General features: G+C 50.3%; 1 protein-coding gene across 4 annotated transcripts in view; it reads left to right on the forward strand.

Moving 5' to 3' along the window:
- Positions 1-15,566, forward strand: part of PKNOX2 (PBX/knotted 1 homeobox 2) — a 259,497-nt gene extending 243,931 nt beyond the window's left edge. For all 4 annotated transcript variants that reach the window (XM_057553006.1, XM_057553005.1, XM_057553008.1 and 1 more), the window contains 3 exons: positions 11,215-11,291; positions 12,164-12,342; positions 13,377-15,566. In XM_057553006.1, coding sequence (XP_057408989.1) covers positions 11,215-11,291; positions 12,164-12,342; positions 13,377-13,603 — 483 coding nt within the window. In that variant the 3' untranslated portion in view covers positions 13,604-15,566. The remainder of the gene's footprint in view (positions 1-11,214; positions 11,292-12,163; positions 12,343-13,376) is intronic.
- Positions 15,567-20,660: the final 5,094 nt, after the last annotated feature.

A 20,660-nucleotide genomic window follows, 5' to 3' on the forward strand; every position in this document is an offset into this window, starting at 1 on the left:
TATCTCTGACTCGTCTGTCAATTGTTTAAGAATAGAGATCATACATGATACCTCTTCTCTTCTCTGGGCCCCAAAGCATTGCTTCCCAAAGTGGGTACCTTTATAGGATGTTATAGGTGTTGCTCCCAAGAAAGGGTACCCTGATGAAACAGATTTGGGAAAATCTGGTTATACGAAGTTTAGCTTATTTCTTTACCCTTAGTATACTAGGGAGGCGTCATGAATTTGCAAGAGGGGGCATGGCTTGAAGCTTTTCCCAAATATTTGATCACTCTGAGTCACTCTTGTTTTCATTGTTGCTCTGAGGAACAACTCTGAGACTGTAGTTCTTGGAGAACCCCACTCTGTGGCAACGTTGTATTAGGCATATAGTAGCTGTTCAGTCTTAGAAAAGGTATGAAAAAGGGCAGATCTCAATATCAGTCGATGTTCTCATATCCAGTGCAGGGGAGACAACTAATTTGTTGATTGTTTAATTGGAAAAGTTGATTGAAGAAAGAAACAACCATTAAAAAGATACATTTTATTTTTTTAATTTATCTTATTGAAGTAGAGTTGATTTACAATGTTGTGTTAATTTCTGCTGTACAGCAAAGTGACTCAGTTATACATATATATATTTACATTCTTTTTCAGATTCTTTTCCATTATGGTTTATCACAGAATATTGAATATAGTTCCCTGTGCTATACAGTACGACCTTGTTGTTTATCCATCCTATATGTACTAGTTTACATCTGCTAACCCCAAACTCCCAATCCTTCCCTCCCCCACCCCCATCCCCCTTGGCAACCACAAGTCTGTTCTCTGTATCTGTGAGTCTGTTTCTGTTTCATAGATATGTTCATTTGTGTCATATTTTAGATTCCACATACAAGTGATATCATATGGTATTTGTCTTTCTCTTTCTGACTTACTTCACTTAGTATGATAATCTCTAGGTCCGTCCATGTTGCTGCAAATGGCGTTATTTCAGCCTTTTTTATGGCTGAGTAGTATTCCAGTGTGTGTGTGTGTGTGTGTGTGTGTGTGTGTGTGTGTATACCACATCTTCTTTATCCATTTACCTGTCGATGGACATTTAGGTTGTGTCTGTGTCTTGGCTATTGTGAATAGTGCTGCTGTGAACATAGGAGTACATGTAAGATACATTTTATTTTGATTTAAAAGACATACATAATATATTTGTTTGCTAATGTTTTGATATAAGGACAAGGTCATTTTCTGATTAAAGTTTGTCATTTTACTTGCACAAACTTCTCCTATAAGATCTATAAATTTCATCTTTATTTAAAATGGAATAAGAACTTTGGCTTTTGGGAAGTAATCTGTCTGCAGGATATTTCTAGATTTTTATTGTGTATCCCAGTCTCTTATACTTGTCTCACCTGATCTCACTTTTAAGCAAATTTGAGTCTGGAGTCTTTCCAAAGCACTCCACTTAGTTTTCTTAGCAACAACTCTTGCCTTTTGCACTCATATTTTATTGGTTTACAGAATAAAGTTACATAATTACAGTAACACGTATAACTGGCATAAACTAGTCAACACAAACACTGCTGACTTTCTGACAAGCACATAAATTGGCTAATGAACATTCTACAAAGTAACCTATTCATCTCAAGCCTTCAGGACACTGTAGACAGCAGTTCTAATGGTTGACAGCAGAAAGGGAGAGCGTGGTATAATCTGCAGACTTGTTTAATAGAGATCGGTTATTAGAACTTCTACTGTAGATGCTGGCTTTCCTGTTTTCTTCTTTCCCTCAGGCAGAAGTTAGTATTCTTTGATTCCTTTTGCCCTGTGTCCGAGGCTTCTTGTCATTTCCACTGTTCTGTGGCACTAGCAGCTATAGAAATGTATTCAGATGACAGCGTGCTCCTGAGATGCAGGCTAAACCCCAGAGCCTTTTTGCTGTTAGGCCGCAGTGAGACTGGGATGGTTTCATCCATTAGTTCCTTGCTTCTGGGTCCCTGAAGAATACAGTGAGATTTTCTTGCTACTGCATTTTGGCTGAAAGCAGCTAAACTCCTGCTGGAAGCAATCATTCCATTGTAAATCCAGATAGGGTGAGAAACCCTGGCAGAGGGTCCTCTCCGTGGAGGAGGGAGGGAGGGGTGCAGCTCAACCCCCGCTTCTGCCCCTCATCCCCTCTTGTCCAGATCCCAGCCTCCCCCTGTCCTGCCTGGGTGATTCTGCTTATTCCCATCAAAAATGTGACTGTTCTCTGTGCTGCTGTTACCCAGGCACAGGAGCAAGTTTACAGAGTATTTTCTGTGTGGGGGGAGAGGGTTGGGGGAGCCTAGAGAAGAAACCAAGCCCCAGCGGCCCTGCCACCATCAAAGGAGCCCCTCCTCCCTTAGCTACTTCCGTGTGCCAGGTGCGGGCCAAGCATCTTCCTGCATCATCTCGTTTCACCCACCCAGCCAGCGGGTGAAATGATCCTCATTTTACCAATAACAAAACTAGGCTCCATGAAGGTAACGCATTCCCCAAGGTCCCGCAGGATTTGAACCCAGGTCTGTGTGGCTTGAGCCTCTAATGTCTCACCCACTAGGCTGTTACTGCCTCTGCATTGACGCAAGAAACCACAGCGTCTCTCGGTTCCCATGCAAAGTCTAGGTAAAGCAAAGGGGGACCCCGACCCTCAGCTGAGGCCCAGAGCCCTGTCCTGGGACAGCTGCAGGATTTTGATAGCCTGGCCCTAGTTTTAGATACAGTGAGGCTGTCTTACTATCTCATCCCTTCCTCTTCCTTCCGTATCCATCTCATTCACAAGCCTGGCACGCATCCAGCCAGGGTCACAGTTGCGCTCTGCTTGCAGCCATCTCACCCCCGCCCCACAGAGCTGAGGACCTTGCTCCAGGGCCCTCGTATAAACTCGGCTATAGTCACAAAAGCTGAGTGCACAAAAACACCAGGGGCCTTCTCTGTTTGATTCTTTTGGTATTGAAATATAACTCACATGCCATAAAATTCACTCTTTTTAACTGTACGATTCAGAGGTTTCAAGTATATTTACAAAGCTCTGCCATCATCACCACTATACAGTTCCAGAATATTTCATCACCCTGGAAAGAAACCCTGTACCCATTAGCCGTCACTCCCCTGCCTCTAGAAGCCAGTGATCTACTTTCTGTCTTGATGGGTTTGCCTATTTTGGATAATTCACATGAATGAAATCGTACGATATGGAGTCTTTTGTGACTGACTTCTTTCATTTAGCGTGATGTGTTCAGGGTTCATCCATATTGTACCATATAGCAGTGCTTCATTCCTGTGTATGACTGAACAGTACCCCATTGTGTAGATAGACCACATTTTGTTTATCCGTTCATCAGTTTATGGACATTTGGGTTGTTTCAACTTTTGGGCCTTGAGTGTTGCTGCTACACACGTTCCTGTACACCCCATGATTCTGAGCCCGTCCTTATCTTTGAGATTCTTTGTCAGATTCCCAGCCATCCTCACCCACAGGGCTAGAGCCTCACATGCTGGGCTCATCCCCGCTGGAAGAAACAGGGTTGCTGCACAGCCGGGTACAGTGTGTGCCCTGCACACAGGCTCCCAGCCAAGGAAGGCTCGTGGAGGTGAGATCCAGTTGGTTGCCTCTGCGCCTTGGTGTTGCCTTCAGTCACTCAGCAAACATTCTTGCCCCCTTCCCTGTGCCTAGCATTGTATTAAGCTCCGAAGGAAGCATGCATCTATCCCTGTCAGAGGCCCACGTACAGGCTTCATCGACAGCTGACTTAGAACAGTGGTGGCTCTTAAAACAGAGAGAGGCAATCTATGGAAAGGGCATGGTACTCGGAGGCAGGATCTAGATTTGAGTCTCACTGCCCCCTCTACGTAGCCAGCAGACCTGCGGTGAATTGCTTAACCTCATTAAGCCTCAGTTTCCTCTGCTGTGAAATGGGAATCACGATACCCAGCTCAGAGTGTTGTTGTGAGGATAGAATAAGATGATGGCTGTGAAGGTACTTTGTCCTGATACAGACACAGCTGCTGCTACAAATACCCCAAGTCTCCCTCCAGGAATCCCCACAATCTGCCCTGCCTTGAAAAACGCTGAGAGAAACCTTGACACTTCTAGGGAATCCGTGGAGGAAAGTAAGAAACCTTGATAAGCAAGAAAATGGCCTAGGGAGACTGAACCATTCTTGTTCCAGAATACCTTGTCTGCTACTTTTTCCTTTAACTTCATCACCTTATCTGAAATCTCACTCATCAGAGATCCACTTAAAATTATCCAATCCTTGTCAAAATACCTACAGCGAGGCCCTGAGGCCATCACTCCTTCACAGCTTAGGTATGAATTAGTCCAAAAGCTTGGTTTTCTATACCCACTCAGCTAAGATCACTTTCATGGGAAAAGTGCCAGTGCTTATTATTGGTAGAAGATGAAGATTAGGACATTTTTAAACACAGCATTTTGAGGAGGTAAGCCAGACTGGGGTGCCAGAGGAAAGGTTCCTAGCAATTGTTTTCAACCTCTTCTAGGTCCTTGACCCTTTTGAGAATCTGATGAAAGCTTTATCTCCATCATCATGAACATAGTTGCAGGGGATTTGACCGTGAAGCCCTAGAGGCCAGAGGCCTCCAATTCAGGAAGCTGACTGTAGGATAACATGAAGACCCGGGGATTTGTGAGAGGGGTGCTGGGAAGAGTCAACAAGGCACCAAAAAGGGAGAAGCTGACAAAGTCTGTTTTCTCCAATCTCAGAGTTTACCCAGGTCTAGTTCTGTTCCCTGAAAGTAGAGGAAGATCTCTTGTTTGTTCTTCCTGAATCCCGGGGGCTTCTCTCCACCAGAACACAGATCTTTAACTAAACTGTCCACTAACAGCTAAGCTTCAGGTAGGAGACATGATTTCAGCACTCAAAGGGCTGATAAATTAATCGGGGGAATAAATCACACACATACTACGAGCAGTCAACCCATGATGTAATCAAGTGCTGTTACACAAACACACATGCAAGGGGTTGGGGAATAGACGACACGAAAGAGGTGAGGGGGCTTGCCCATCCTGCTGGTCAGACACATCCAGCATAGTGTGTCCAGGACTGAGCATCAGATATCAAAAGGTCCTTCGACAAGTTGTGTCCAGAGAAGGGCAGCCAGGATGGGGAAATGTCTGTTCAAATGACTTCGACAGGAAACGTGTCACATGATGAATGGTTAAAGGCTGGGGATGTTTGGTCTGTAGAAAAGATTAGTTCCTTTAGGGCAGCCTGGTACAGTAGAAGGAACAAGGCTTTGGAGGCAGGCAGACCTGAGATTGAGCCCTGCTCCATTTTTTACTGACTGTATGACCTTGAGCAGGTCAATTAACTTCTCTGATGTCAATTTCCTCTTCATAAAATGGAGATAATAATACCTACCTATGGTGAAGATCAACAATATGTTAAAAAGCACAGTAGCTGACAGAGGTGGAATGGATGTGGTTAAAGATACAGGGGGTGTGGGTCCCAGCTCTGCCACGTACCCCCAATATAACCTGGGGCCAGTTTTTAATGCCTCTGGGCTAGTTTTCTCTTGTGTAGAAGGTACCCCCCTCCCCATCCCCCTTCCCCCACAAATATGCTTGAAACAATCAGTTGTGGGAATAGCACTGTTAATACGTAGGCAGCCTGATACAAGCTAGAATTCCCCCACCCTCTCCTGCGCATCTTCACACCCACAAACACACGCAAAGGGAATGGTGACAAGTACCAGTTACCCCCTAGGGTCCTATGATCAGTCAACGAAGACATACTGAACACTCGGCACGGGCCAGGCATTTTCCTCGGCACCAGTGAGATGGGGATGAAAAGACAGGTATGGACCCTTTTCTCAAACATTGCAGCCTGTCTGGTTGGGGTGAAAAACAACAGATCATCCTTGTAGTGTGTGGAATCCTGGGTAGGGTGAGGGCTCAGAGCTCATGGGGGGGACTTAAGGGGTTGGGGGCAGGTTAAGAAGGACCAATCTTGCTGCCTTGAGAAGGATGGATTGAAGAAGAAGCCAGAGGGAGGGAGAGTGGTTTTGTAATTGCAGGAGGGTGAAGAAAGGGAAAGCAGTAGATTTTTACAATGAGAAACTATACGGCAATGAACATGAATGTGATTGTTACACAGAACAGCCATAAGTGGATCTCACACCATACTGTGGAGTGAAATACTGCATGCTATATGATTCCATTTATATAGAGTCCAAAACCAGGCAAAACTAAACCATAATGGTTAAGGATGTAACATAGATAGTAAAACTATAAGGAAAAGCAAAAAATGTAATTACCATAAACATCAGGTTATCTTTGGGGAGGATATCTTTGGAGGTAAGTGATTGGGAGGGGGCAGAAAAGGGGCTGCTGGGGGTGCTGGTAGAATTCTATTTTTTGACCTGGCGGGTGGTCACATGGGTATTTGTGATACTACACCAAGCTATTCATTTCTGTTCTTTGTGCTTTTCTGTGTGTGCACAATTGTAAGTGGGGAGGGGAGTTGAAAAGAGAGAGAAATGGAAGAGTGGGACATATAAGCAAGGGCAGCTACAGCAGGAAAGGGAGGGTCCTTGGGTGACTTGTGTGCTCCTCTCCGTCCCAAACTGCTCCAGCATCTCTGAAGTCAGGGTGTGCCCTGCGTCTCCGATGTGATGAAATGTGGTTGCTTCAGGGCCCCTCACCATCCTGGCTGCCTCCCTCCGGCTGGTCTCTGGCCACGCTATCAAGCCGTGGCCGCAGCAGATCACGTGCCCACAGTTGGTCAGGAGCAAGAAGGGAAGGAGGGTGTGTTTGACCCCAGTGCAGGAAAGTGGGAAAGCCAGCTCCAGGCCCTGCTCCAGCGGCAGCTCCGACTCACACCTGCAGGCCGCTGCTTTTCCCACGTGCTGTGTCCCTCCGGGACGCGGCCGGCCTCCTGCTGGTCTTCCTGGGCTAGGAGGTGCATGCACCATCTTGGGTGGGCTTTGAGTGAAAGATGTGGCCAGGGGCCCATGGATCAGCATGGCTGAGCAGCTTTCAGACCCTGGACCCTAGGGGGAACCCATAGTTCAAACTGAGAGATGCCTTCAGCTTCAATTTAGCCCAGATGAGACTTGAGTTACGAGGCCAGAAGGGAGCTGTCAGGGAAAGAGTTTGGTTAGACGTCAGAGGAGCGTCCTAATGCCAACTGTGGTGTTGTGAAACGCCTGCTCAGTACACATCCTGCAATTCCCTTCCCCAGAGACTAAATATTCAATGATACCATGTCTGGGAGGCTTCGCCATGTGGCGCAGAGTGAGTCAGTGCAGCACACGTGCTTTGCCTGCATCATTCATTCAATCATCCCTGAAGTCCAAGGAGTAATCACCATCTTCTCATTTCTATTTTAAGCCCAGGAAACTGAGGATGGCATACATCGAACAATAAATTGCCAAGGTCACGCGGCTGGTTAAGTCGTGGGTGCAGGACTTGACCTCTGCAAAGGCCATGCTCTTAACCACCAGGCAGCACTGCCCGGTCACCTGAGGCTCCCTGCTGGCCCTGAAAAGGAGCTGTAATTTTCTGGTCCATCCTCTGTCTCTTCTAGAGGGCTGCTGTCTGTGCCCTTCCCTCCCGACTCCAGAGGAGTTCCTCCAAATAGTTATCAGAGAGCAGCTGCCGCGGCCTGATGGCTCACCACCATCTCGCTGGATTCCTCTCCCCGTCCCTGGCCTCGAGCCGTTCCGATCGTGCTAAAAGTAGCACTGACCAAATCGAGGGCTGTCCAGGGGCCAGGACTATTTTGACTCTGTCCTCAGGAATCATCTGGTGTGAGGCGTAGACAAGCTGGAGGCATGGACAAGCTGGACCGCCCCCATGAGCTCTCAGACATGGCGCCAGGAATGTTCTGGCGACACACCTGTCCCCAAGGCCGTGCCAGATGCTGCCACTCACCCCATGGCCTCCCCCGCATGCCTTACGAGACACTGGTCCCAGGAGCGCTGGGTGGTGGGACTTGCCCCCCAGGAGGACAAGGGCTTTGTATCCCTACCGTAAGAGGACAAGCAGCCAGTTTCAGGGGCCCTGCCCCTCCCCGCTCTCCATTAATTGGGAGCACATTACTCTGTGGACTGATGGCATCCGCTCAGAATGGCGGCCCGCACCGGAAGCCTCCTTAGAGACAGCAAGCATTATCTGGGTGAGCCTGAAGCATTTCCTTCTCTGGAGGTTTTTAATGGTGGACGAGATTTGCATCTGACTGACTTGAATATAAGTCCCAGTGCAAAGTCCCTGTCTGGAATGCCCAGGTCCTCCTTTACTGGGATGGCTTGGCCATTCTTCAAAATCCAATGGAAGTCCCTCCTCCCTAGGGAGGGCTCCCCTGGCTTCTCTTACCACCCGATGGGTACTTACACACGACTTTTTTTTTTTGGCTCCAGAATCTGAGCTCTTTACTAAAACAGTTTACAGACTGCAGTGCTGAAGACACACTACTTTCTAATAGAGGCTTTTTCCTTTGCCTGTAGCCTTTCCCTCTAAGCTGTGAGCTCTATGGCCGGGTATCGTTCACTTGCGGGCACCTCTGGGGTAGCAGCTTCCCAGCGTTTGTGGTTGATGAACCGGCAGAGTTGGCGAGGCTCAGGGAACAAGTCAGCCATCTCCTTCTTGTGCTGGTTCACTCATCTGTTTCATACACGGACGCTGAATATCCACTCTGCCTGTTACTAGTCTGGACACTGGAGATGCAATGTCTAATAAGACTGGGTCCCTGCCTGAGAGCAACTCCCAGGAGAGGGGGAGTTATCTATCACCATATAGTGGACTAAAGGCAATTATTCAAGTGCAGCAGTGACTAACTTTGCCCCGGGGAGCTGGGGGGAAAGGCCTCACAGAGGACTTGACCTGTGAAAGGTCTTTGCAGAAGCTCAGAAACGCATGCAGTGGAAAAGTGGGAGAAAGAGCATTCCAGCAGAGGGAACAGCATGTGCAAAGGCGTGAAGGTATGAAGGGCCTAGTGGGGCCCAGGAAGGCCAAAAGGTTACTATATTTTTGCTGTGTTCTCAGACCGGTTGCCACGGGTGACAGGGAGGCTGCTCGGCTCCTTATCAGGGCCGCTGAGCTTGGAGCTCCACAGGGCAGGGGAGGAGGGCTGGGCCACCACCCCTCCCGGGAGGGTGTCAGACGCATGGAGCCCCTGGGAGGCTACAGTCTGCTCCCCACCTCCCTCGGCTCCTTCCCAGTTAGATGAAACGGGCTCCTATGACACCGACGTGGTTTCCTTCTTGCTACAATCTTAATATTGTATGGATCACGAGTCCCAGCTGCCCTGGTGTTGTGGTCAGGGTCAGAGGTGTGAATTAAAACAACACACGACCCTGATTGCTTCAGTCAAGGGACCCTGAGGACACCGAAGAGGTTCCTTTCCTTTGTCACCGATAATGAGAGTCTGTGGAGGTGGCTGGTCTCAAGTTCATCCCATAGAGAGCTTTAAGCACCTTGCCAATGTTGTCCAATAATAGTATGAAGAGTGATCTCTTTTTGAGTGCTTTACAAGTATAATTTCTTTTTTCTTTTTTTTTTTTATATTTTATTTATGGCTGTGTTGGGTCTTCGTTTCTGTGCGAGGGCTTTCTCTAGTTGCGGCAAGTGGGGGCCACTCTTCATCGCGGTGTGCTGGCCTTTCACTATCACGGCCTCTCTTGTTGCGGAGCACGGGCTCCAGACGCGCAGGCTCAGTAGCTGTGGCTCACGGGCCTAGCTGCTCCGTGGCATGTGGGATCTTCCCAGACCAGGGCTCGAGCCCGTGTCCCCTGCATTGGCAGGCAGATTCTCAACCACTGCGCCACCAGGGAAGCCCCCGTATAATTTCTTTTAATCTTTAGATGACTTTATGATGCGGGGTTAAGTGATGGGCCTGAGATCTCATAGCTCTTCATGATAGAGCCAGAATCTGAGTCCCGGTCTTCAGGACTTTGGAAAGCCCAAGCACCACTATCTCATACCACCTCAATAAGGGGATGACTCTGACCTGAGGACAGCTTGGCCCTCTACCCTGAGAGCTCCCGAACCTCCCCTAGCTGCCAGGGCAAGGCTCTGACCCATTCAGACGCTCATCACACCTATATTGCAAGCCTGCTGGGTGCCAGGTGTTATGCAGAAGCCTGGGAAAGACACACAGACACATAGACCCAGACATCATGGGGCTCACCACCCAGTGGGATCCAGAAGGTCCCCTAACCCACTGCCACCCCAAACTTTCCCAGTCTTTAATGTGACCTATTCAGCCTCCCCGGCGCTTTGGCCAACACCCAGTTCTCCTAAGCTTCTCTGGTGCTTGTTACCCAAACCCCGGCACCTACCGCCTTGTTTCTGCTTTCTTTTGCTCGGCAGCCATTTGTACTTCTGGTACATGTGGAGGGTGCTGGGGATACATTAATAAGAGCTGGTCTCTGCCCTCATGAAGCACAATCCAAGAGAGAGACAAACGTGTAATCAGTGCAGGACTGAAGGCCCTGCCCCACGTCCTCACTCACCCTCACAAAGACATTGACTCCGTCTCACAAAGTGGCAGCATGAAGTGATGGGGGGAGCCCGGACCAACGTCAGAACTGAGTTCCGAGCTGATGCCGCCATCTGGGGGACAGTGGAGATAGTCCTTCAGTTTCTTCACCTAACCTGCCTCTTACCAAGTTTTACCGATATGCTTTATTAAGTGAAATTAAGTGCATGAAAGCATTTCATAGGCTATAAAGTATGACACAAGTCGTAGTTATCATTATATTTATCTTCTGTCTCCTAGGATGCCTGCATGAATCTGCACACGTAGTAGATATTCAGTAAATGTCAGTTAGTTTAAATTAAATGGATTCGTTCACCCGTTTACCACCTTCTGAGAGTCCTATGGGCTTTAGAGGCCATTGTCAATCCTAATATTGATAATGCCTGACCTGCCTGTTTGGGGGTGGACCAAGTGAGAATGTGACGCTGCTTTGGAAGCGATCAGTATTGAACTGTACCGACCCTTGGGAAACCACTTGGTCCTCCGCCATGGGGGGCTGGGCTCAGGGCAGGTAGCCCTCCTCAAGCACAGAGCAGCCTCCCTCCAAGCCCTTGGCCATCCTTTCTGGGGAACAACATTACACTTTCCCCTTTTTGGGCTTCCAAACCACTGGGGCTACCTGGCCCGCGATGCTGCCTGTGTCGTGGGCACGGTCTCTAGGGGGACCAGGCCACCACGTGCCCACCCCTCACTAGCCCGTCGCCTCTCATTTCAGCACCCCTACCCCACAGAGGATGAGAAGAGGCAGATCGCGGCCCAGACAAACCTCACCCTCCTGCAAGTGAATAACTGGTGAGTTAGTATCGCCTGCCCAGAGGCTCTCAGACCCAGGGGCCACTTGCTGGGCAGGGGAATGCATAGCAGGGGAAAGAGGCTAGAGTGCCCAGCCTGGCCTCAGTCTCAACCTGGCGACCATGCCAGCCGTCCCATGTGGGCTAGAAGCAGATATCCGGAATCAACACCTACAGCCTCATCTGCAGCTTCTCAGCGCCCTCTCCTGGGAGACTGTGTCAGGAACATCACTGGAAGCTTCTTGCCTAATAGAAAACCCAGCCCCACCTGCACTACAGACACACAAGGGTGCCTGCATCCCATGACCCGAGGCCACCGGTGGTCATCTGGTCTACTCACCACCCATGTAAAAAGAGCTCAAGCTGAAACACTCTGCAGGGCTGGGAGCAGGAAGGATAGGGAGGAGTTGGCAGTTCTCACCTCACAGGGCTCCCGTGCTCCCCTCCTCTGTGGCCGGCTGGGGTGTCATAGAAATCTCAGAGGGCAAGTTCTGGCTGGATGGGAGCAGACCCTTGGCCCTCTGGAGAGAGGTCAGGTCAGAGGTTAGTGCCTTTGACTGGGGGGCTCTTCCTTCCTCTGTTCAGTCCTGACCGGTCTGGAGCAGAGATTCCTGACCCTTCTCACGCATTCATCCCACGCTGGTTTGTGGTCACCAAGCCCCCTGGTGACGTCACGAGCTCCTCGGTGCCCAGGGCTTATCACAGCTGTGCTTCCACACCTTAGACCAGACCCCGGTCTGTTCCGTACAAGGACCAGCTTCTGAGAGTCTGGAAGCGGCTTAGCGCTCTCTGCACACACAGACACACGTACCTGCGCACACATGCTCCCGCCCCCTGGTGGTGACTTACCCGGCTCCATCCACCCCTGGGCAGGTTCATCAATGCCCGGAGGCGTATCCTGCAGCCCATGCTTGACGCCAGCAACCCCGACCCTGCCCCCAAAGCCAAGAAAATCAAGTCGCAGCACCGGCCCACCCAAAGATTCTGGCCCAACTCCATTGCTGCAGGGGTGCTGCAGCAGCAGGGCGGTGCCCCGGGGACAAACCCCGATGGTAAGAGCTGGGGCTGAGGGTACTGTAGACGGGGGCGGGGGGCTGGTTGGGAGGGGGCTCCTGGAGCTCCTACGGGTGCAGCTGTGCACAGAGTCGGGGGCTGAACGTCTACACACTTGAGTGGCCGTGTCAGCTCTGTCACAATAGTTATCCCTACCCCATCCCCATCAAATGACGTATGTCAGCCTGAAAGAAAGGGATTTTTTTTTTTTGCATATATTTTAACAAGCCAAAAGCAATCTCACAAAGACGAGTGGGAGTCAGCTGGTGGTCATCTGAGTCAGTGGCTTCTCAGCAGAGTCCCCCCTCCTCAGTCCCACACCCACCTGAAGTCCCTCAGCACCGGTGAGTGTTTGCACAGTTCCCCAAGAGCCAGGGCCATCTATAAATACCGAAGCAGGCAGCTGGCTTGTGAACGGAGGCCAGGAAGAGCTTTGTTTTCCCAGCTTCTCCATCACACCCTCCGTATACACGTTTCTAATTGCCGGTCGCCTGGTGCACAATGAATAATTCAATGAGCCACGAGCCAGACAACATTTTATAGCTTAGCATGTGAAGCTAGCTCTGTGTGGGAAGTGGAGTGGAGGTGCACACGTGTGCAGGCGTACCTTCATGTATGCGTGCATTTATGTGACTGGGTACCAGTTCTGTGTGGTGGGCAATAGTCTTATGAGGTAGAGTAGAAATCAACAGATTTTGAGCTTGACCAACCAGGGAGAGAATCCCAGCTATATCATGCCTGACTGTGTCATTCTGAGCTAATGACTCAACTGTCTGAGACTGTTTCCTCCTCTTTAGGATGGGGATGATAATACCTACTTACAGAATTCTTCGAAAGGCAAGTGTTTGACATACTTACCCAGAAGATGCTCAGGAAGTGGTACCCAGGAGTGCTGCTGCTTGGGATGGGGCAGGGAGTGGCTGACAGGGCAACAGACAGGAGGCTTCACGCCAGGGGACTGTCCAGTGTAGGAGCTCACCACTGAATCCACTGGCCTTCCTGGGCCTGACCCCTGCCTTCTTCTCTCACGTAGGTTCCATCAACCTGGACAACCTGCAGTCCCTGTCCTCAGACAATGCCACCATGGCCATGCAGCAGGCTATGATGGCCGCACACGACGACTCATTGGATGGGACAGAAGAAGAGGATGAAGATGAGATGGAGGAGGAGGAGGAAGAGGAGCTGGAGGAGGAGGCTGATGAGCTGCAGACAACGAATGTCAGCGACCTGGGCTTGGAACACAGTGACTCCCTGGAGTAGTCGGGCAGCCCAGATGGCACTGATCACCGAGCAGGAGAGGAGTGTCGTCAGGAGGGCTTCAGGGTGGGGGGGAAGGAGACACGGGCAGGCAGCACCGAGGAAGTTGGACCCTGGCTTCCCAAAATCAGTAGCTGGAGGAAATGCAGAGGAAACACCTGCTCCTTCCCAACCACCAAGCTTCAACCAGTACCCTGGCCCCACTGCCCTAGAGCTGCAGGGGACTCCGTTTGGCGGGGCCAGTCGAGCAGCCTAGACAGGAAGGCAGGAGTGAGATCTGGACTCACCAAATCCCTGAGGACAGATGGCACCCAGGCCCCCCAGCCCCCGCCACTGAAGGACTTGCGTTGTTTCCAAGCCCTGCGCTGTGAGGTGGATCAGTTCTGTCCACAGAGTGAGCCTTTGCCAGGGAACAGAGTTAGTTAGGAGGAAAGGGAGGGATAAGGGAGGTCTGGGTTCCACCTCCAGAGGGTTCTCAGCTCCTCTGAGAGACATTCAAGGGCAGGAGGGAGCCTGAACGTATAATCCATGGCTGGAGGAGGGGAACGGCCTGAGGCATCACATCCGGCAAACCAGAGTGGGACCTGGATTCCCTAGAGCTCCTCTCAGTCCTCCAAGGCCCCGTCTCTGGGCACAGGCAACCGTGGACTTGGGAGAGAGGGATGGGAGCCACCAGAGCCACCAGAGCTTCTCTCTCTCCTGGAAATCAGTGGTAAGCTGGTGGGCTCATTTATAGGAGGTTAGGCGGAGTCCCTTCACCTGGGTTGGCTCCAGGACCCAAGGAGATGGCAGAACCTGGGCTAGGAGCCATATCAAGGTGACTTTGGGGACCACAGCTGTCCCCAGTGGCCACAGAACTCAGCTCCTGTAACAACAGGACAGCGGTGTCTTATCCCAGATGTTCCAGCCCTCGGATGGAGCTCCCCAGACGTCCCACCCCCTCCAGGGGCCATCAGAGAGGGTGGAGACGGGTTAGCTTGGACTCTGTCCACCCTCCCCGTCCCTCACTACTGTCCCCCTGCTCCCAGGCCGGCTCCACCAGCCTTCGTCCTCTCGTCTTCACTCTATCCTTCAGAGGAGGCAGAAGAAACATTGGAAAGCAGCATCCAGCCCAGTGGGAAGCCAGGGGTTGGAGAAGGTGCTACATCCCTCTTCCCATCAATATCCAAAGTGTGGAGGAGGTGCCCCACCCCCCACCTCACTGTTCTACACACCATCACTTACACAGCACTGGAGGAACTGGGGCTCCACCAGGAGGAGGAGTCTTCCCACCATCTGCCCAACACACACCCTCCCACCCCAACGTCCGGTCCCCCGGGGTTGGCACCCCATCCTCCCGTTCCCTCCCACCCCTATGGCTGTGAATGACGGGACTGATCACACGTGTGTTTTCCATTGAATTTAATTTAATGGACTTGCAGCTTCATTTGTCAGTTGTGCATTGGCCATCTCCGTCAGTGGCAGGATGTAAGCGGCTGCCTGGCTCAACTCGAGGGCCCCCGCAGGGCCCCCTAAGGAGGAGCAAAAGGATGGTGGCTTTCCTGAGGTCTCCCTGAAATGAATGTATTTCTTCCCCCAAAAGAGCTGATATTTAATGTTTTAATAGGGATTTTTGAGAAACAAATAACCTTATTTATAATCTGGGTGAGCCAATCATTTTTTACTCCCTTTTGATGCCATAGGTAGAGGAAAGTCTAGCTTTTTTGGCGTGAGACTTTTGCAACGTGAAGTGGGATAAAATACATTTCCTGTTCTGGTTCATTTTTCTTGTTCGCACACACACCCTTCCACTTATCACTTTGGACAGGCATCACACCCCAGCACAGGCACACCTGCACACACGTGCCCACACATCCTCCTCCCAGCCCCCTCCACCTGCCTAATGTTATGCAACCTCTTCTGATGTATCCACCAAACCAGTACTGAATGTGGCCGAGTTTTCAGTAAACCTTATTACCTAACATAATTCTGGCGCACGATTCTCTTTTTCTGTGATTAGGGGTTAGGGGGACCCTGGGCCAGAGAAAATTTGGAGGCCTCAGCATACTCCTTGTTGACCTGAATACCCATGAAAGGACCAAGGAAGAGGGCTTTCTGGGTGTCCTCAGTTTACCTGTCTAGGGAGGAAGACGGCCAAGTTCGGTACACTCAGTGCAGACGTGTCTGCTCCGAGACAAAGAGATGGAGGAGGGAAGACAGGAGGAGGCTCTGCACTGCCCTCTCCTGGCAGGCTGCCCCCATAGCAGGGGAGCTCTTCCACCACACTCTACCCTCAAAGCCCCTGGCTTTTCCGACCTCCATGCAAGTTGGGGCCACCACTGCCCCTCCCCCCAGCCCTCGCATGCCCTATCCCTCAGGTGAAAGGTACCGGGAATCAGGAAGGAGAGGCAGTCTTAACCGCCACATTGAATCCAGGAGCTGTGTCCAGAGGGTAGCCTGCCCTTTGAACCCCATAATTCAGCACTCTATTCCCTAGGGCGGGAAGAAATTTAGAGGCAGCTATCTCCCCAACTAAGTGAGAGGCAGTCTTTCGTGTTACTTTCAACCTAGAGGTTTCCTTATCTGGGCCCTGTACTGGGGTATCAGTTTAGAAGCAGGAGGGGGAGTTCCTTGTTCCCATTCAAAAAGGCTGCAGAGTTTACACTTACCCGTGGACACCCTCTGGCCAGGCTGAAGATGGGAAAGGGAGCGATTCCACAGGCAAAACGGGCCTCCACGCAGCGTGGATAGCGGTCCCCTGGGTCACCGCCTCCCAGAGCCCAACCCCCAGTCACACCTGGAGATTCTGCAAACACAGCAGAGACGCCGCCTCTGGGCAGTGAAAAAAGTCTCAAGAGCCACAGGACGATGATACCTAGAACCTCACCTTCCAGAGCCAGGAAGACAGCTTTCAAAGCAGTGATTTCCAAGGAACACAGTCTTAAAAGATATGCTATCAAAAAAAAAAAAAAAAATTCCACAGCCCAATTAGTCTAGGATGAACTGCATATTATATTTTGTTAGAGGAGTTTCATAATGTGCATTAGTACATTAAAGCCTCTGAGAAGTCCTGCAGGAAAGAAACCTGTCTCTGTTGAACATGTTCCCCAAATGTATTTATCTTTTCTTTCAAGTAATGTCTATTCAATTATACTAGTTACACACAAAACACATTTTAGGAAACACTACTCTCAGAAATTACAGTGGCCTACCCCAGCCTCTCCCACCCCTTCCTAAGTTTTTCTCTCAAGTTCTACCATCTTTTACACAATGCTTCTAACTAAAAAGTGGTTTCCTAAATCATTTGAGATGTGGGTGGTTGTGTTTTGAGAAGGCAGCAACCTCTGTCTGTGCATGACCCCAATCCTATCCAACCCACGGAGAAGATGTACCACAATCCATGCAGAAGTAAGAGAGATGGGACGATGCGGGGTTGGGGGTGGGGGAGAGTTCCTTTACCCCCAAGATGGAGCTGTGGTATCAGGGCCCTGGGAAATGTTCAGACTAACTTTTAGCCCCAGCCCTGAGCCCATCAGGGATGACCTGATTGGAGATTCCTGCTCAGGGAAATTCATGACCAGAGCTCAACTTCCTCGACCATGGGACCTCTCTGCTGCCTTGGACGTGACCAGATGAGGGCAGTGACTGTCACACTGCAGCCGGCATGGACTCATTCATTCATGTATTAATTGAGCGCCGACTCTGTCCCAGGCAATTCTAGATACTGAGGATATAACTGTGATCAACAAAGAGATAGTCCTTGCCTTCAGGGAATTCACATTCTAGGGGAAGATTGAGACTGAAGTGAGCTCCTAACATCCCCATAATGGATGAGTTATGATCGCATCCTAGGACAATGACCTCAAACTTGATCATTCAGAGTTGTAAACAGGAGGCACTCAGGTCAAATGCAGCTCACGGCCATGTTTTGTTTGGACCATATATTTGTTTTGTAAAATTTGGGGGCCAACATTTAAGTTAGAAGGTTGCACATAAAAATTCAGATTCCTGGTTTCTCTTCAAAAATCGGGCAATCAGGCAACTCGGGACCTATATTCCCACCCGGCTACAGCTGAATGTAGTTGAGTCACTGTGGGCCCCAATGATGTGGCCTCCAGGTTGCCGTGACAATGGCAACTCATGTGGTTCCCCCAACCCGAAGGCTGAGGGTCATTTATTATTGGGCTGCCACTCCTTGGTTGGCTCGTTGACTAATTATGCTTCCTCCTCCCTTTTATTCTTTTCCTTTTTTGCCTTTCCCTCCAATATTTGAGTGGTTTTTTTAAAAAGGAAAATACATCTCTATACCCATTGCTCCAGCAAGAGTGATGGTAGCACATCACTGGTGGCGCATGGTTCAGAATCCGCCTGCCAATGCAGGGGACATGGGTTCGAGCCCTGGTCCAGGAAGATCCCACATGCCGCGGAGCAACTAAGCCCGTGCGCCACAGCTACTGAGCCTGCGCTCTGGAGCCCGCGAGCCACAACTACTGAGCCCGTGCACCTAGAGCCCGTGCCCCGCAAGAGAAGCCACCGCAACGAGAAGACCGTGCACCACAACGAGGAGTAGCCCCCGCTCACCGCAGCTAGAGAGAGCCCGCACGCAGCAACGAAGACCTAATGCAGCCAAAAATAAATAAATAAAAGTAAAATTATAAAAATAAGACAATGGTTCCTTTAAAAAAAGGGGTGGGGGCTCTGCCTTTGAAAAAGGGATCTGCCTTTGAAAAAATTGGGGAGAATGTATTTGTGGAAGTGAAGAATCTTCCACCTTTAATTGCAAAGGTATCTGCGTCTGACATCCAGATACCTTCACTCATATGTTGCCTGCCTACCTGGCCTTCAGAGGCGATCACGAGCCTTGGGGCATAAAAACCACCAGGTTGCTTGTTATATATGATTAGGTCCCACGACTAGATTTTTCCCAGATTCTGATCAAGATGCTAAAGACTTTGAGAAACATCGCTCTCAGAAAATAGTTTTCAGGTGCCTTTTAGAAGTTCCTTATTTTACAGCTGCTCCCTTTAACTTCCTTTTGCTAAATACACTACAACTCCCTGAGCCAGTTAATCATTCAGTGACTATCCACAGGTGCCTACTATGTGCCTGGCATCGTATGAGGGACAGAGGATAATTTAACTTTGCAGAGCATCCCAGACCAAAGGTCACGGAGGACTGGCAGAAAGAATGCCAACAGCATCATACTCCACGCATTTCTTTCTTCCTTTCTTTCTTTTTGGCTGTGCTGGGTCTTCGTTGCTGTGCGTGGGCTTTCTCTAGTTGTGGTGAGCGGGGGTTACTCTTCATTGTGGTGCACAGGCTTCTCATTGCGGTGGCTTCTTTTGTTGCGGAGCACGGGCTCTAGGCATGCGGGCTTCAGTAGTTGTAGCACGTGGGCTCAGTAGTGTGGCTCGCGGCCTCTAGAGCGCAGGCTCAGCAGTTGTAGTTGTGGCGCACGGGCTTAGTTGCTCCACGGCATGTGGGATCTTCCCGGACCAGGGCTCGAACCCATGTCCCCTGCATTGGCAGGTGGATTCTTAACCACTGCGCCACCAGGGAAGTCCTCCACGCATTTACTAAGGTAGCATCTTATTTCCATCCCACATACCAGGCAGATTTTATGATACCACTGTCAAGTATACCCTATACTTTTATATTTCTCAGCCTCTCTCTGGGCCAATCTCATTTAGCCTCTTTGCAAATTAAATGCATCTCATTAAACCAAAACCATTTAGGACAATGCCCTTCAGGTGTGTGCATCTAAGTACATCTTTCATTTTAAGACAAGTGTTTGATTTATTTTTCATCTCATTACACTCTTTAAAATTATGTGCAGCTCATTACACTCAGTGCACTGAGACGACTTATTTCAGGTGTAGACATTACACCCAGTATTACCAGGCAAGAATTTTTTTTCATTTCATTACAAGCCTGACAACTTATGTGCATCTCATTACAATCAGCCATTTAAGACAATTCCGTTCAGTTGTGTATATCTCATTATACCTTTTCATTTTCAGATTTTTTTTCATCTTATTACACCCAAGCATTATCCAGAGAACTCACTTCAGGTGTGCAGATCTCCCACCCACCTGCTATTTCGTGAATTTCTGGGTGGTTCTTCCCCCCATAGTACTGCAACATTTTATGATATCAGACTCATGTAAGGCCAGCTCTGCCCACCTGCGGGCCTCCCGTGACTCCTTTGCAGGGAAAGAAAGAGCACTGCCTTCCCCTGGATTTGACTGAGGCTCTGCCAATACTTCCCCTCACACACAGGGACCATCTAAATTCACTTCCTCACTTGCACAGCGAGGAGGTGAGAGGGGACGGTGATTAAGTTCCCCTTTGGTGGATCTTCTATGAAACTCAGTCCCGCGGACGACGGTGCAGCGGATCCCCAGCTTCTCCTGGGGATGCTGCTCCGCCCTGCGGACGGCCCCAGCCCTGCTGGAGAAGCTGAGACCACATCCCTGCCCAGGCCCCCAGCAGCTAGCCTGCTCCACATTTCCCGCTGCCCCTTTGCCTGCACGGCGCTGCGTACGCACGTGGGGCCACATTTTGGAAGGAGATGAAATAACCTAGCTCTCTTGTGACGAAATCCCCCCAGCACCTCCATGCCCAGGGGCATCTTCATCTCTCTCCCGACTCCCACCTCAGGAGTTCTCGGCAGGAGGCACCTCAGAATTGCTGAGCAGGCTTTCGGAGGTGCAGGCGCCCAAATTCCATTCTCAATCTGCTAGAGCAGGCTCTCCAAGGGTGGGGCTGAGGTCGGTGCATTTTGAACAGCACCCCGGAGATGCTGAACCACTGCCTCACCCAAGCCTGATTGCAGAAAAAGCTCCGCGGTGAGTCGCTCTGAGCCGAAAGGGCCTTGTTGCCCTCCGTACCGCCCCCTCCACGGGTCTTTGCACACAAGGATCCCAGGCTAGTGTGAAAACACTGTTTCTCAGTCCTGGAAAGGGCACCAAGGGTCAGTAAACCCAACTTGCCCACACCCTGTGGGAACCCCATCCACAGCGCATCGTAAATTGTCACCCACCTTTGCCGTCCACGTCCAGCCACGGGAGCCCGGGCCCCC

This window comes from Balaenoptera acutorostrata, chromosome 9 (assembly GCF_949987535.1).
Source record: "Balaenoptera acutorostrata chromosome 9, mBalAcu1.1, whole genome shotgun sequence".
Taxonomy (NCBI): Eukaryota; Metazoa; Chordata; class Mammalia; order Artiodactyla; family Balaenopteridae; genus Balaenoptera; species Balaenoptera acutorostrata.